Raw genomic sequence first — 14992 nt, forward strand, 5'->3', positions numbered from 1 at the left:
TGTTTGTGTGGGTGGTTATCAGTACACCAGAGGCTTCACATCCTCAGGAGTTCAGGGGTTCACATACAAGAACAATTCATATTCCTGATGCTTGTGACTTGCTTGTTACATGTTCATCATAGATAATGATATTCTGATATTCACTGACCTTCTCTGAAATGAGAACAGTATCATACTACTGATGTAAGTTATTACGGAGTGCCTGGATCATAGACCTTTAAGTATTCTTGTCCAAAACTCAATGAAGAACTGCATTCGCATCATGAAAAAACATCCACAACTGTGTAAAAACAGTACTATTTATAAGTTCATATAGAATACAGTATTGACATTTTAGCACATAATAATTTACATTATTGCAATTGATGCACAGTTACACTAGTCATTAATTTTACCATGTGACACTTCAAAAATACATATTGCTTAGGATGATTCAGCACAATCAGGTGGGAGAGAGATTTCTAAAATGAAAAAACAGTTGTTAATACAACTTTATAAAAAAGAAACATATTTAATATTGTGAAAGACACATTTGAAAATGCGATCACGTTTTTTTAGATTTTGGACAACAGCACACATCAGCCTGTCTCTTTATATTGCACAAACAGCATCAAGCTGTTGCAAAATAACTAACTTATCTATCTAACCATCACCTGAAGAGCTTTTTATAATGGCTCATGTTGAACAAATACAGTTTTTAAACTTTATAACTTTAAATTAAACCATCTCATTGTATACATTACATGTGATTTGTCCCCATAAAGGAGAGTATTCTTGGCATTATCATCATGGTGGTGGTTGATTGTCACCACGTAAGAGAGCAAGAGAGAAAAGTTAATGTATGTATTTATCTAAAATTAATTATAACAAAAAGGCGTCCACATCAGCCTGTGGCAATAAAGACGTAAATTTGTTGAGATGCAAATACATCAGCAAGCCAAAGTTATGGATCTCCTTTCACAGGTGGAGGGGGTTATATATAAGGAGTGAGTTTCACAGGAGATTAACACAATCTGGATTTTTTCCATTTAGATTTGGAAACGAAAGCAGGGATGAAGCATTACTTGTACTTGATCTCCCAGAGTACAACTACGAAAGAAAGCTCTCAAAATGAAAGACTTTTGGCAACAAACACTTAGTAACATTTACACATCCTAGTGTATTGGTCTATTATAGTCTTATAAATAAAACTAAAAGTTGCTTGTCGTTATGGCTTCCAGAGGGGTCCTGACCCCGGGGGAACATGCACTCAACAGTTGGTTGAGAGGAAACAGCTGAGTGATGGTCCTTCCATTTTTAAGGGGGCGAGACACTGGTCAGTCAGTGCTGATATCTCAATCCGCACCAGGGGATTGCGCATACTGTTCTCATGACTTGAACCTGCCAAACTTGACGTGCTGATATACGCAGCCACTGCATAGTGTCCTGTTGTCACTTAGGGGATCCCCCTGCTTTGTCCAGTGTTTGGCCGGGGTTATGTCCACTCTGCTTGTAGGTCCTCCAGCCTAGGTTGGCAGCTCATTGCTAGTAAGGAGAGAAGATAATGGGCGCATGTGTGGCCCTCAAAGGTCCTGGGGCGGGCCTGAAAAGCGTGGGGCTGATCAGCGGACCCTGGATGATGGCTGTGGGACCTGGCGGCAGCCGCAGTGCCAGGGGCCCGGATGCCATGGTGCACAAGGCAGCTGGATTGAGGGGGTTGGTCAGGAAACCTGCCGGCAGGGCCTTGGACAGCTGCTTCTGTAGGGCCAGTTTAGTCTGACACACAAGACAAAAGACCTATTTAAATTCCAGAAAAATATATCAAAAAACTACAAGATGTAGCATTTCACAATTTATTTAATTTGTGTCCTGATACATACTTACTATTCTATCACTTTTGGATAGAGGGTAACAGATTATTAGATAAACTTCAGTGGCGTCTTCTAATTTTGACTTAAACAAGGCACTTATTTTAGGCACTTAGTAATTATTTGCGTTAACCACTTGTCAACTATCAGACTTGCAAATATGTTGACAGGTGCCAGACACACCTTACCATTTGCATCTACTGAATATGTATATATACTGTTTGTATGTGTTCTTTAATGACTATGTACATTGTGGGCAAAAATAAAAGTGGTCAGATGTGTGTGTGCGTGTGTGACAGATTCTTACTGCTAAGACAGCGCTGGGCTGTAGTTTATTATAGGGAGTGAACTTTGCCTTGACAGGCTTCCCAGCCAGACGCTCTTTGTGTCTCCTGCTGTTCATGTGCTAAAAGGGGACAGGGATATGCAGAACAGTGATTCAGTCAGGACAGCTCTGACTAACAAACAAAAGAGCCAACAATTTGTTTACATTGTAGAATACAAAGATTAGGCTTCCTGTCTTTTTAGCCCCCAGTGGTCAGTGGTTTGTATTGTAGTAAAATTATTCACATTCTTTATAATCGAATGAATCACATGCCTGCTTCAGCTGTGTCTCTGAGTTGACGGACACCTGGCACAGTTCACATTGAAAGGGCTGGCTGGAAACACCGACAACCGCTCTGGTCTTGCTGCCCAGTCGCTGCTTAATTCGGCTGGTGGGTCTGGGTGATGATGTCATCTTGACCCTGCGCTGTGACTGGCTGCTGTTGTGACCGTCCAGCATCTGTTTGTGCTTAGAGCCTGATTCAGCCAATCAGAGAGGAGGGAGAGAATGTCATAATGACAATCATTGTTAGATTAAAAAATGATTCTATATCATTTTCCCAATGACAAGTGTGGTACGTACCACTACAATGGGCCTCCAACTGGGAGCTGGAATTGGCCGTAACTTTGCACATAAGACAGTGGAGATGTTTTTTGTTGCTCTTGGCCTCCTTAGCCTCATCCAATCCCACCACCTCCTCCTCACCTCCGGCGGAGCTTCCCTGAGGGTCTGAGCGCGGGGCTGTGCCGGTGGCTGGGCTGCATCCTTCCACAGGTGGACTGTCTGAGGCTAGATCAGAAAGCTGAGAGCCAGGGGAGACTTGTGGGGACAGCTGAGGAGAGTGGAGCGAGGAGGAGTCCGTGGATGAAGGCAGTGAGGATGGAGTGGCTGCCAGTGAACTCCCCTGGGTGCTTTCAGTTTGCTGCTGTGCAGGCTGAGAGGAGGAGCTTGGGCCTGAGGACATATAGATAAACACTATGACCCCATTTATACATGATATTGCAACATGATGTATATCATGAAATCTTATCTGAATAGGGACAAATAGCTGTTAATGTAAAGTATAGGTTATTTTGGAAAAGACTACTTGTGCTCTCAGTAAGCATTTACAGACAAAAACTGAGCCATTAGTCATTTATAACTTATTTATAACTGCATTACAGTGTAATATATATACTTTGTATGTTATATGTTATTAAGTATTTATACATGCCTAACAAAGGCTAAGTAGGAGGACATAAATGAAACATTAGGATTCTTTTAAAACTGAATTTTAGATATTTATGCATATCAATCAAAACAGCATTTGATTTTAAAATTTTGGTCAAACAAAAGAAGATGTCTCCCTGCATACACAGGTATAAATAAAGCTGAGTTGAAATGTAAGAATTTTTCTGGAAAGTTTAGCTACTAGTAATGAATGTGCTATGCAATACAGTAAATATAATTTTATAATATCATGACAATATATTAATTCTACGCAATCAAGGTATAAATACAGTATCGTTAGTCCTTTTGTTCAACCAACCTGTCATTTTATCTTTGTTCTATCTCTCTCACCTTGTTATTTTATCTTTTCTCATCATCATCATCTACCTATTTTTATTCTTTTCTGCTCTATCATCTCTCTTTAATTTTCATATCTGTTTCCTCTTTTTTCCTCCATCTCAATCATTCCTCCTTCGCCCCTCTCTGTCATTTGTTTGCTCCCTCTGCAAAAGCTCCCTCTGTCACCATCAATCAACAACCATGGCAACTGCTGGATGTAACAAGCTTATCATTATGTGGTTAGAGGGAAATTGATAGGTGCTGGGAGAAAATGGGAGGGGGAAATCAATAATGAAAAGGAAAGCTAGACAAAGTACAGAAAAGGAAGATGGTGATTTTTTTTAGTCAGGCTGAATGAGAAGCAGAGTGACAAATGGCTGCAAGAGAGTAAAAGAGACCAATAACTTCTTACAGCAGGTTTTTCACAGGTGAGGTTGCTGAAGAACCAATAGTCATGACAATAAGAATATAGAGAGGATCCAGGGCTGTAGCCAACATTAAAGAACTCATTTTGGAATCTGTGGATTTTAAGAAGCTTATGTGCAGTTTACATGGACAATAGAAAGTTAAACATGGTGGGTTTTTTGACACAATTACAAAAACAAAGCCAGGTAATGTCGACGAGGTCAGTGAGGACATATCCTCACACGTTTTTCTGCATATAACTGCAGTGCACTTGAGGATCTCTTATGATGACCTGTTCAGGGTATACTAAATGAATAATCATTCATTGTGATAGACATTAAGGACAGCTCTGTTGCTGTGTCTGTAAGACACCTATTATTCCATAAGCATTTCTAAGTTTTAAAAATACAGACCAACTAAAATCTTAACCATCTGCATCTGTGATTCATAATTAAACTATTATTAAACTACTGAGCACCTGTCGCTGGCTCATCTCCACCTTCCCAAACCCCCAGGGCTCAGAGGAGAGGGTAGGGCCCTATAATTTTCACACCCAGTCCTGGTCAGTCGTGGGGCTCACCACAGCATGGCTGAAATGCCAAGGATGACGCCAGGATGCATCAAATGGCAGATTCTAGAAGTCTAGGTCGCCTTTCCTCAACTTTTACCCTAAATATACTTCTTTCTTTTCATGTCAGCCACATTAACAGATAAAACAATCATCAAATCGCATCAAATTTATTTATAGAACTGGAGAACTGAACTGAAAACTAGTCTTTGCTACATTAGCCACTGTGGCTACATAGTGTATAGTAATATGGGCTGGTCATACATACTTCAACCTCTTCTCTCTTTTAATCTAATGCTGTTTAGTCTGATTTTGAAACGCCTCCACCCCTTTCCAATAATCTCCCACACCCTCTGGCATGTCCTTTCGCAAAGTGACAACATATTTCATACTTTTCATAAAAGGAACAAGGAACTACAAGTGGCTGCTGTTGATTTACAACCAAAATCAAAAAGAGAGCAACCGCACTACATCCCTCGTCAGATTGCTTCTCTTTTTAAGTGCTTTAAGGCTTCTCATCTTGCAGAATGTCTTCGCTTGATGGGAGTAATTACCTATCTGACAGAGCCAATGATAGCAGGACAGGTAATAGCTGGTAATTAGCCAGCTGAGTGACAGCAACCAAGCCTTGGTGCTTATGTCTCTCCAATTACAGCTAATTACTCAGCGGATCAAGAGCGGGTGCTTTAAAAAAAAAAAAAAGAGAGAAAGATTTATACCTTTTTTGTCTTTTAGAAGTGAGTCTGTTGGCACCGCCCCTCCCATCATCCCCCTCTCTCTGTCTCTGTCTTTTCCTGTTGTGGATGTGTTGTGTCCGTTCTTCTGCCGGTTCCTCTGGGTCTCCAAGGCCTTTAGCTTGCGAGCATGTTTGTGACCTTTGTAGTGGGCCTCCGCCTGGGTCTAACCATCACACACACACACACACACACACACACACACACACACACAAATGCACATGCAAGCAGAGCAAGCAGAGGGGAAAGTAAATGTACAGTATATGCACTGAATCACTGATGAAATTAATGAAGGACAGCATGAAATCAGTAAACTGTAATTTTTCCATCTGTTCCATCTCTTTGGCTTCACATGCTTCTATGGAGTTGGGGGAAAAAAAAATATGCGTTTGAACATCTGACTCGGAGGAAGAGTCACATCACCATTTCGATCGTCATCACGGTCATGGCTGTGCACAAATGAGCATCAGTTGGACTCATGGCATCTCATGACCGTCCTCTAAGCTCACTGGCTCATCCTTTCCGCTGATTCGTTCTGACACAAAATGGCCCGTGTCCGTTATGCTGCGACACAAAATGACCTCTGTGCCTTCCTCAGTGAGAGAAAACACATTTGTGGCAGCGTGACAACAGATGCATGCAGATTTGGGATCTCAAAATGGCTCTGGATGGCTGTAGATAAGGCATGGCGTGCTCTGAAGAGGAAGATCGGCTTCCAGCAAACAGAAGCGCACTGACAGCGAAACAAAACGGCTGAAGCAAAACCCTTTTATCTGGTAATACATTCTTGCATTATTATTTCCATAAAACATCAAATCTAAACATTTTGTATCCACCACTTTCTATTTCTACAACACACAATATATGTTGACACACACAGTACATTTTATATTTTTCATGTTAAACACAATCTGATATTTTTTATGACAACTGAGCCATAACAACTAAGAAAATAGACCTTAGTCACAGCAGACATTTTGATCTGTCCTGGTAGGAAAAGCTCAGGTGTTACTAACAGCATTATGAATGTCTCTGCTCATTCAAGTGTCCCAGTAAGTCATGACAGTGAGCTAACATGAACAATACCAGGGCCATTAAACTGAAGAAGCTACATGAAATTCACCCATCCCTAATTTTATCATTTACACTTGTTCTGTTCCTACTATGCCATGTCAAAGTGTCCCCTGTGAAAAAGGCCTCTAACCATCTTTCAAAAAGTTCATTATAGCTTCAGCAACTTGATATAAGGCTGGTTTTTTGTCTATATTTTTGTTACTGTCAGCAAGTTCTGCGAAAAGACCAAAAAAATGATCCAAGTCAAGTCATATTTTATTTATATAGCGCCAAATCACAACAGAAGTTATCTCAGTTTTGCATGTGTAGCCAAGGCCTGAATAATCTTATTTCACTGCGCTGTAGACCTTGAATATTGTTCAAAGATACATAAATGACCCACTGTAGTTTGGAAACTGTAGTATGTATTAAATCCATCCCACATACACCATGCTGATGCTGTGAATACTCCCTGGAGTGCCAAATGTAGATTAATCCGCAACTGAAAATAGACCCTACCAGCTAAATATGATTAGGTTCATGAAGTAATTTAGTTCTTTTTAAAAAAAAATGAAATGAACACATTTTTAAATATTTACAGGCAAGGTAGGAAGGTTGGGTGAGCTAACACATTGTTGGTTCTGTTCTTTTCATGGGATTTGCTGATAATAAGAAAAATGTAATAGCATAACCAGCCTTATTCTATCAGAGCACACATTTTTTGCCTTTCTCTACATGGAAGACACAAGTATGCTCCCTAAATCAACACAAAATCACAGTGTGGAGCAGCGTAACAAGACTACAAGAATCTGGCTTCACACGAGGCTGTCAGATAATTTGTCATTGCTCAAATTATCCATCCAGTTTCCAGGCACACACTATAATACAGCCCCTGCTAATGCACATTCAAACTCACTCACTGATCTTTTAGTGACAGTGTGCACAGAGTGGAGGGGGCTACAAGTCTCCCCATGAACATTTTGCATAAAGCTTGGCCTGCTTCACAAACAGAAAGAGCACCATCGTGGGTCAAAGTGTGTGGTGGGGAATACAGGGCTGAACAAAGGGTGTACGACCCCTTTGGCTACGTTGAATGTCAGTGCATACTAACCATTCAGCGTGATTTTCAGCTGAGTCAGAGGGATGAAGCTGCTCTCATCTGCATACTACCAAACTATCTGGCATGCTAGTGTAGTATGAGTTTACTATGTTCCACCATAGTAACTTAAAAAAAACAAACAGAAGAAGTATGCCAGGACAGCAAAACAAAGATCTTCAGTTAGAGGCACCTGAAGGAGACTGTCATGACTACTTGGGCTCTGCTGACCTCGAATCAAGCAGTTTTCTGCATTCTCACACCACTGATGCCCAAAGTCCTCATACACAGTGAGCAACAACTGTCCTCCACAAAAGGGTGGCAAAATTAGAATATTATGTTTGATCCTTCAGGGTTGAAATGTTCATGCTTTTTCAGTGAGTTTACAGCCTTAAAGGAATAATTTGGAATTTTTCTAGTCTATTTATTTTTTATACACTTTTCATATAATGGTATATAGGTTTCAGTTGACCTGCATATCAACATATAATATTGTAGTCATCAAGTTTCGTCTTTATACTGAACAAATAGCTTCACCTTTCCATTAGGGTCAAATCTACATCCTTATTCAGTGTAATGAAGCAGTCTCTCTACTTAACTACCTCAGCAACAGCTAACAGGATTGTACAGCTGTATGTCTTTGGCAGTTTTAGTGTAGGGGGGCAGTGCAACAAGCTTTAAAAACAACACTGATATATTATAACAATATAAAGTTCTTACTTCTAATGTGTTAGCAAACTGCCCAATATTCACTTTTTGCCTTGTTCTGGTCTCCAACAACTCCCAAGAAAGATATTTGGCTCTTTAGCTGCTAATTGCTCCACTATGTTCACAAGTTAATTGTGCACTATGCCGTTTCATGCTGGGCAAGTAGTGTACGGTGTTTTTTTTACAGCCTTCCCATAAAACCAGCTGCTTGCTTCTGAATTGGCTCTATGAGAGCTCTGAGGGTGAAACAAAACAGTAAAGTTCTGGGCAGTAAAACCAAAACATCGAGCTAAGAGATGCTAAAACACACATGGTAATTTCATCCATTGTTAACAGAACAATATTGATTAGAGCAGCTTTATAAAGGCACATTTGTATGTTCAAATTTAATTTCCTTGCCATCATAAATCACATTAGCTTCTGATGACCTATGAAGGATGGCAAGCTGAAGCTGTATGTTCAATATGAAAAATAAGGATGGACTGGAAGACTGTGACTGTGAGGACTACCATCCCTTTGTACCAAACAAACGGTGCATACAAAACACAAATAGACTTCAAACATTCAGAACTATTCCTTTAATCAATTTTCTTTGTGGGGTGCAAATTCCTGCTGCTAAGTGCTGCCCCCTGTTGGGACCTGGTACCTGCCTGCAACCTGGCATCCACCTCCTGGGTCAACCAGCACTCTCAGCTCAGCTGCAGGTAACACAAAGGGGAGGAGGAGGAGAAAGCCTGTTAGCTAAAAAAAAAAAAACTACCAGACTCCTGGCAGCGTCACTGAATGTCCAGAAGTAAAGAGCAGAAAAAGAGACAGAGACAGATGAGGAAGTGAGGGTAGTATAATGGTCTTGCGCCAGTGTCCTGCTTCCTTCAAGTCATTGTCATTCTGCCAGGTTCCTCCTGACAATATAAATGCAAATATGTATAAATGAACTCCATAGGAATAGGAGCCAAATGAATATGAAGAGGGAGGTGTGATAAGGAGAAAAAAGCCACAGAATTAGACAGGTTTCCTTTTAAAAACCCAGTGGTTGATTGAAAAAATGGAAATATACTGATTTGACTGATGAGAAGAATAGCCTGCTCCAAGATTGTATTTAGACCAGTGGGATGTAAAAATATTAAATGCAGTGCAAATATGAAGGTCTGTCTTTGAGCTTCTGTCCAATCCAGTTTAAAAGCTGGAAGCTCAAAGAAACCAAAACAGTTTCTTCTGTGACATCAGCAAAAAAGATCGAATCAGTGTCCGACTTACAGTGGAGTTGAAGCGCAGGTGACAGATGTTACAGGAGATGATGGGTTTCTTCTTGGGTGGGGCCACTCCAAAGGTGTGGTTGATCACTGCCTTCTGCACCGGGTCCATCTACACAAACACACATACACATACAGGAGAATGTGAGTTATTGTTTTTCATGTTGGCCTTAGAGTATAACAAGACTTAAGTTTGTGATATGTTCCTGTTTCATAGAGTAGCACATGTCATCCCTCATCTCAACTACTATTTCAATACTGCCCTATTTTTCTATCATTTCTCCTGTGTTTTTGCCAAACAAAGGCAAAAATACAGGAAAAAATCTAAAAACATAAGTAGTTTTGACTCTAATTCTACAAATATTTCCTATACCATCAATGAAAAGACCAAAGTACAAATACTGTTGTTCCAAAACACATACAACAATCATTCTAAAAGCAGATTGCTTCCTGTTAACCAGAGTGTTCTTATTAATTGAATAAAGTGCATTTCAATTTGTTGTGTTTTGTTATGTTAGCTAGTGGAGTAGAATAGACTTTTATGTTTATTTTATCTTTCAGTTGATGCATTGGCCCTAAATGAGATAAACAAAATAATTACCCAGACTACTACCACATTTGTCAGTGTTTTTATTTTTATTTTTTTGATTAAATAAGATAAGAAATTTACCTTCAAGCCACCCTGTGAATAAATGGATTGTGGCACACTCTGATGTTAAACCCGTCTGTGGTGAAGGGAGATTAGTTTGATTTTAGCATCTAGTCTGCTGGGCATAGTTTTCAGATTAAAAGGTGACAAAATTCCAGTTCAATTCACACTTTTTTAAATAACCTTTTTTTCCAATCAATTCTATTCATGTTTTTAATCCCCACAACGCAGCAGTGTGTGTTGGGTCATATTTTTAGCTTTAGGTGTCAGACTGGATTCTTTTCCTAGCCTCCCACATGCCTGATACATTTAGCACTTTGCTCTGATTTGTCTCATTAAGCTAAATGTGGACTAGGAGTGTCTGCCACCATGTAGAGCCAGATCAAACATGTATGTGGATATGCATGACAGAAATGTTATATTTGGGATGTCGTGATCATATGTTAACCACCGACTGAAGCTAAGTAATATTGAGAACCTGTGAATGCATTTTTCTATGCCTCCTGCATGATGTGTGTATATGAGAAATGTGACTTTGTAACTCACCGTGTTGAAGTTGGGAAAGAGGCTGAGCGGTGAGGTGCCGTTGACCCTGAGCGGCAGGAAGTGCTCCAGCTGGGCGTGAGTCTGCGGCTGCAGGGGTCGACCCTGCAGAGGCAGGGATCCCAGGAGTGGGTGGACTTGACTCTGGGACAGTGCACCTACAGCGAGGACAATCACATTTACATCAGCCGTTTTCTCAAAACTCCTCTGTCATCTTCTCTCTCTTTCACACTTTTTCATTTCAGGCCACCAAAGCTGTGTATCCTTATACAGAGGCAAGGATTAAGACAGACTTTAGCACATGGCATATGAGATCAAGACCTGTTCCCACACTGAGTGATTCACTCAGTAAAGCGTTAATGACTTCCTAATAGCAGGGGATAAATGATGAGAGCCGTTGTGTGGCCTTTTCCTGCTCTACAAGTCCATAGTTTATCTTGACAAATGTCTCTGGCCTTTAAACGCAACACTAGTGTGTGTAATTGTGTGGTTTTGTTCTTCCTCGGATCCTGCAAACGGGTAATTCAAGATAAAAAGTAAAGGTTTAGGTGAGCGGCATTACATATTTATTCGGTCTTTTTTTGCTCACCTACTTTCTATCCTCTTGCATACATTGCTTCACCTCTGACATGTTTATTTAGATGAATGCCACAGCAATTTCAGCCATCTTATTTTGCCTTGAAATCGCCTTCCACATGACCTCTCATCTCATCACCATTATTTCAGTTGATCTAAATGCTCCCAGGCTGCTCATGCTTTAAAGAGCAGCCATGTCACTGACCTTTGTCTAAACCCCCAAAATAAATATTAGTGCGCTCACATTAAAATTCACAGTCTTACATAAGCATGGTGATTACAGAATGTTTGTAAGGCTTGTATGCTGAAAAGTCCTGAGGTCGATGAGTATAGAAGGTCATTTGGAAGTGTTAGAATACAAGAATAAAATAAGTACAAATAAGAAATGGGTCTGGATCCAGTTGTGTGTGCATTTTATCTTAAGTTCAGTGTCTATATTCTATCTTCGTTACAAAATGTCAACAGCACTTACAATGACCCAATTGTTAATACTTACAAGAGTTATAGTTTTCTTCATTTCCCTGAACAATATTATGCCTGTACAGCTAGAGAATATACATGTCTCTTGAATGTGTAAATTATGAGCAGCAGACTCCAAAGAACACTTAAGTTAAGTATTTTCCTGCCTTTTGCTGCTGAAACTCAATTTTTTCTGTGCTTGAAATATCTCATGGTAAAATAATAACAAACTGAGGGATGAAAAACTGGGGATGTCACATTAAAAGCAGTCACTTTTTAAAACCATACAATATCAAGTGTTTCTCTCCCATTTGAAAGACAGGGCTTGACTTGGTAGGGATTAAAATTTAGTGGTTAGTGACTGTGGAGGGGAGGTTTGGCATTAGTGAGATGGAAAATGTCAAGAGGAGGTTGATGAGACGGCTGAAGGAAGCATTGGCTGGTAGGTGGATACTTCTGAACAGAAAAACAAAATTGACTGATGATGGAGGATGAAGGAAGATGACTCATGAAATTGTGCAATTAATAAAAATACATGTTTACCCTTACTGAAAAATCTATTTCCTTTTACATATCATAGCATAAAGCATAAAAGATTGCTGAAACACACAGTCCCAAACCATGGAATATCATGACATGTATTGAGTCTAATTATATTATTTCATAGTAGTCAAAAGCACATCAACAAGAGAAAATACCAGCTTCTGTACCTCTGGATTTCATGTTTTATTTCTGGGGAAGAGGCAGGTTTGAAAGTCCTTGAGCATTAGCATGTTTTTACTAATCTGGCCTCATGTTCAAAATGATAAGCCTGAGCAGAGCAGAGGGACAGACCAGAGGAAGGGGAGGGGAAAAGGACAAAAAGAGGTTAGAGAGAGATCAGAGATGTTGAATTGTACCATGCAGGTGACTAAATGTGTACTACAGGCAACATCTAAGAGAGCAGCAACAGTGTAACGCGCCATAGCACATCTTGTTTTATCATTGCCTGCAGCTACAAATGCCTCAGGGTGCTGGCAGTGAACATAGCAAAATATAAAACGCTTGCCATAATTTGTTTTGAGTCTGATTCAGTGCAATCCACACAGATGCCTTATAAAGAAGTGAAATGTATTTTGGAATATTAAACAACAGCGTACAACTGTGCTAGTAGTTCTATACTGGCTGAGCATTGCTTTGAGCTACTGCTAACATTAGCATGCTAACATGCTCACATGACAATGCTGGCATAGTATGCTAAAAGCTAAGACTAATGGGTTGACATTAGTTTAATAGGAACTGAGTTTTACTCATTTGGACGATGCTTTATCAAGGCATTTACAAGTGAGGGACAACACAAAAGTTTCAATATAGTAGGAGACCAGGCATGGGCCAGTTACTATTTCAAGGTATACTGTGGTTTAAAAAGTCAAGTTTTCAAAACAATTGATATTTTCCATCATACCGTTCCTATGGTATAAGCAGGTTATCATACAGTCAGAATCTCATACTCACCCATGCCTCATTTTGATCAAATATACATTTGATTATTTGTTGTTTTTTCTTATTTTAGCAAAATTTATTCTGTTTATTCAGAGATTTACAGCCACTCCAGTGTACTTTGCACATATCTAGATTAGAATTTGAAATGAGAAGAGCGATAGTAATTATTACTGTTCATTTGATCCTGCATGTGTAATGTTCAACAGAGATCCCCCTGGAAAACACACACGAACACAAAAACACACACAAGTAACGCATGTTTACTGATTGAATTTATTTTTGATGAATTCCATTTCCATCTAAATGCTCCACCAGGACTGTTCATGTACCGCTGATGCCAATAAAGTGTATTGAATTGCGTTACACTGAATCAAAAGCAAATGACAGAGTAGCGAGAAATGAGAGAAAGTGGGAGAGAGACACTGAAAGACAACCACAGGCTGATGAAATGAGTTTTTTTTTTTTTTTTTCCCTCTGCTAGGCCGATGTGCTTAATCTGCCTGTCAGTATGACTTTTGGGGACACTGATTCCCTCTCCTACACAAATCTGAAATTGATCTCATTAATCTCCTACACATATATTCACAAAACACAGCAGGGCGAGACGTTTAATTAACTGCATTTTGTGCTGAACAAACTAGAGACTGCCATCATCTGCAAGAATTTGTACGACATTGGATGACAAAGAGGAACATGCCTCTGACAGGACTGTCTCTCTTGTCTCAAGTTCATCTGCTCTGCATCTGCAAACTTAGCAAAGGCTTCATTCCAGTGAATTTGACATGATGGACTAAAGCTCTGGTTATATTAGTTTCATCCAATCACACTTGGAATGTGTTAACCAGCGGGCCTTGATTAGTTTTTATAAATAGTCATCACTTTAGAACTTCACAAGCCCAAAGTCATGAACTCAATTACAGCACCCATAACCTAAAATAAAAAGGTCCAGCAGAGGGATTTAGTTAACCACCTGAGTTAACTTCACATACAAGGAAAAACAAACACAAAACTGACCATTTGTTATTAAGGGAGCTGGATACAACCACTCAGCCTTGCTGCCAAGTTGTCCCGGTGGTCACTTGTGGTTTTGCAGCCAAATAAATAAATAAATAAATAACCCCACAAAGGCCCTCAAGGCATTTTCATAACCATAACTGTATAAGATATATAGTGACGTTTTTTTACCATCCCAGTGTAAAGTCAATGGGCACCGAGCAGGAGCGTGCAGATGGGGCGAACTGAGGGAAACAAACCCAGAAGTTAGAGAATCTTTTTTGACAGGTGAATCCTACAAAATGATTAGATGATCAGAATGTGATCTGTTTAGTCCTATAACATTGTACTTATGAATAAATTATTTTATGTGGTTCATTTGTATGGGAAGCCAACAGTAAGACAGTGGTGTGATGTTCATCAAACACTATTCTGCACCCAATGAGCAACTTCCTTAGGGGTGCCATCTTTCCACGCTGTACCCAGTTCTTCATTTTATACATACACACCTATGCATTTGATGGCTACATATGCTAAAGGATAAATGCCAACAAAAATTAGCATCCTCAGTGGCAGGTTAATGTCACCTCTAACTCCTCAGACTGGTAATTTAATGATGTACTGCTTGGCCCGGGGAGCTTGGTTTCTACTGTGCAAGCATAGCTAGCTGGACATGATAACGACAGCAGGTTAGAGCAGACAAAGAGTTTAATCCATTAGATTTTTGCACTCAGCAGGGGTTTAGTGAACAGT

At 39.8% G+C, this 14992-nt stretch overlaps 1 protein-coding gene across 2 annotated transcripts in view; it reads right to left on the reverse strand.

Moving 5' to 3' along the window:
- Window positions 1–285: 285 nt before the first annotated feature.
- Window positions 286–14992, reverse strand: part of LOC108901707 (zinc finger protein 385C) — a 64299-nt gene continuing 49592 nt past the window's right edge. For both annotated transcript variants that reach the window (XM_018703315.2, XM_018703316.2), the window contains 7 exons: window positions 10733–10887; window positions 9542–9649; window positions 5413–5593; window positions 2755–3126; window positions 2446–2648; window positions 2155–2253; window positions 286–1755 (listed from right to left, as the gene is read on the reverse strand). In XM_018703315.2, the coding sequence (XP_018558831.1) occupies window positions 1525–1755; window positions 2155–2253; window positions 2446–2648; window positions 2755–3126; window positions 5413–5593; window positions 9542–9649; window positions 10733–10887 (1349 nt within the window). In that variant the 3' untranslated portion in view covers window positions 286–1524. The remainder of the gene's footprint in view (window positions 1756–2154; window positions 2254–2445; window positions 2649–2754; window positions 3127–5412; window positions 5594–9541; window positions 9650–10732; window positions 10888–14992) is intronic.

This window comes from Lates calcarifer, linkage group LG23 (assembly GCF_001640805.2).
Source record: "Lates calcarifer isolate ASB-BC8 linkage group LG23, TLL_Latcal_v3, whole genome shotgun sequence".
NCBI classification, from domain to species: domain Eukaryota; kingdom Metazoa; phylum Chordata; class Actinopteri; family Centropomidae; genus Lates; species Lates calcarifer.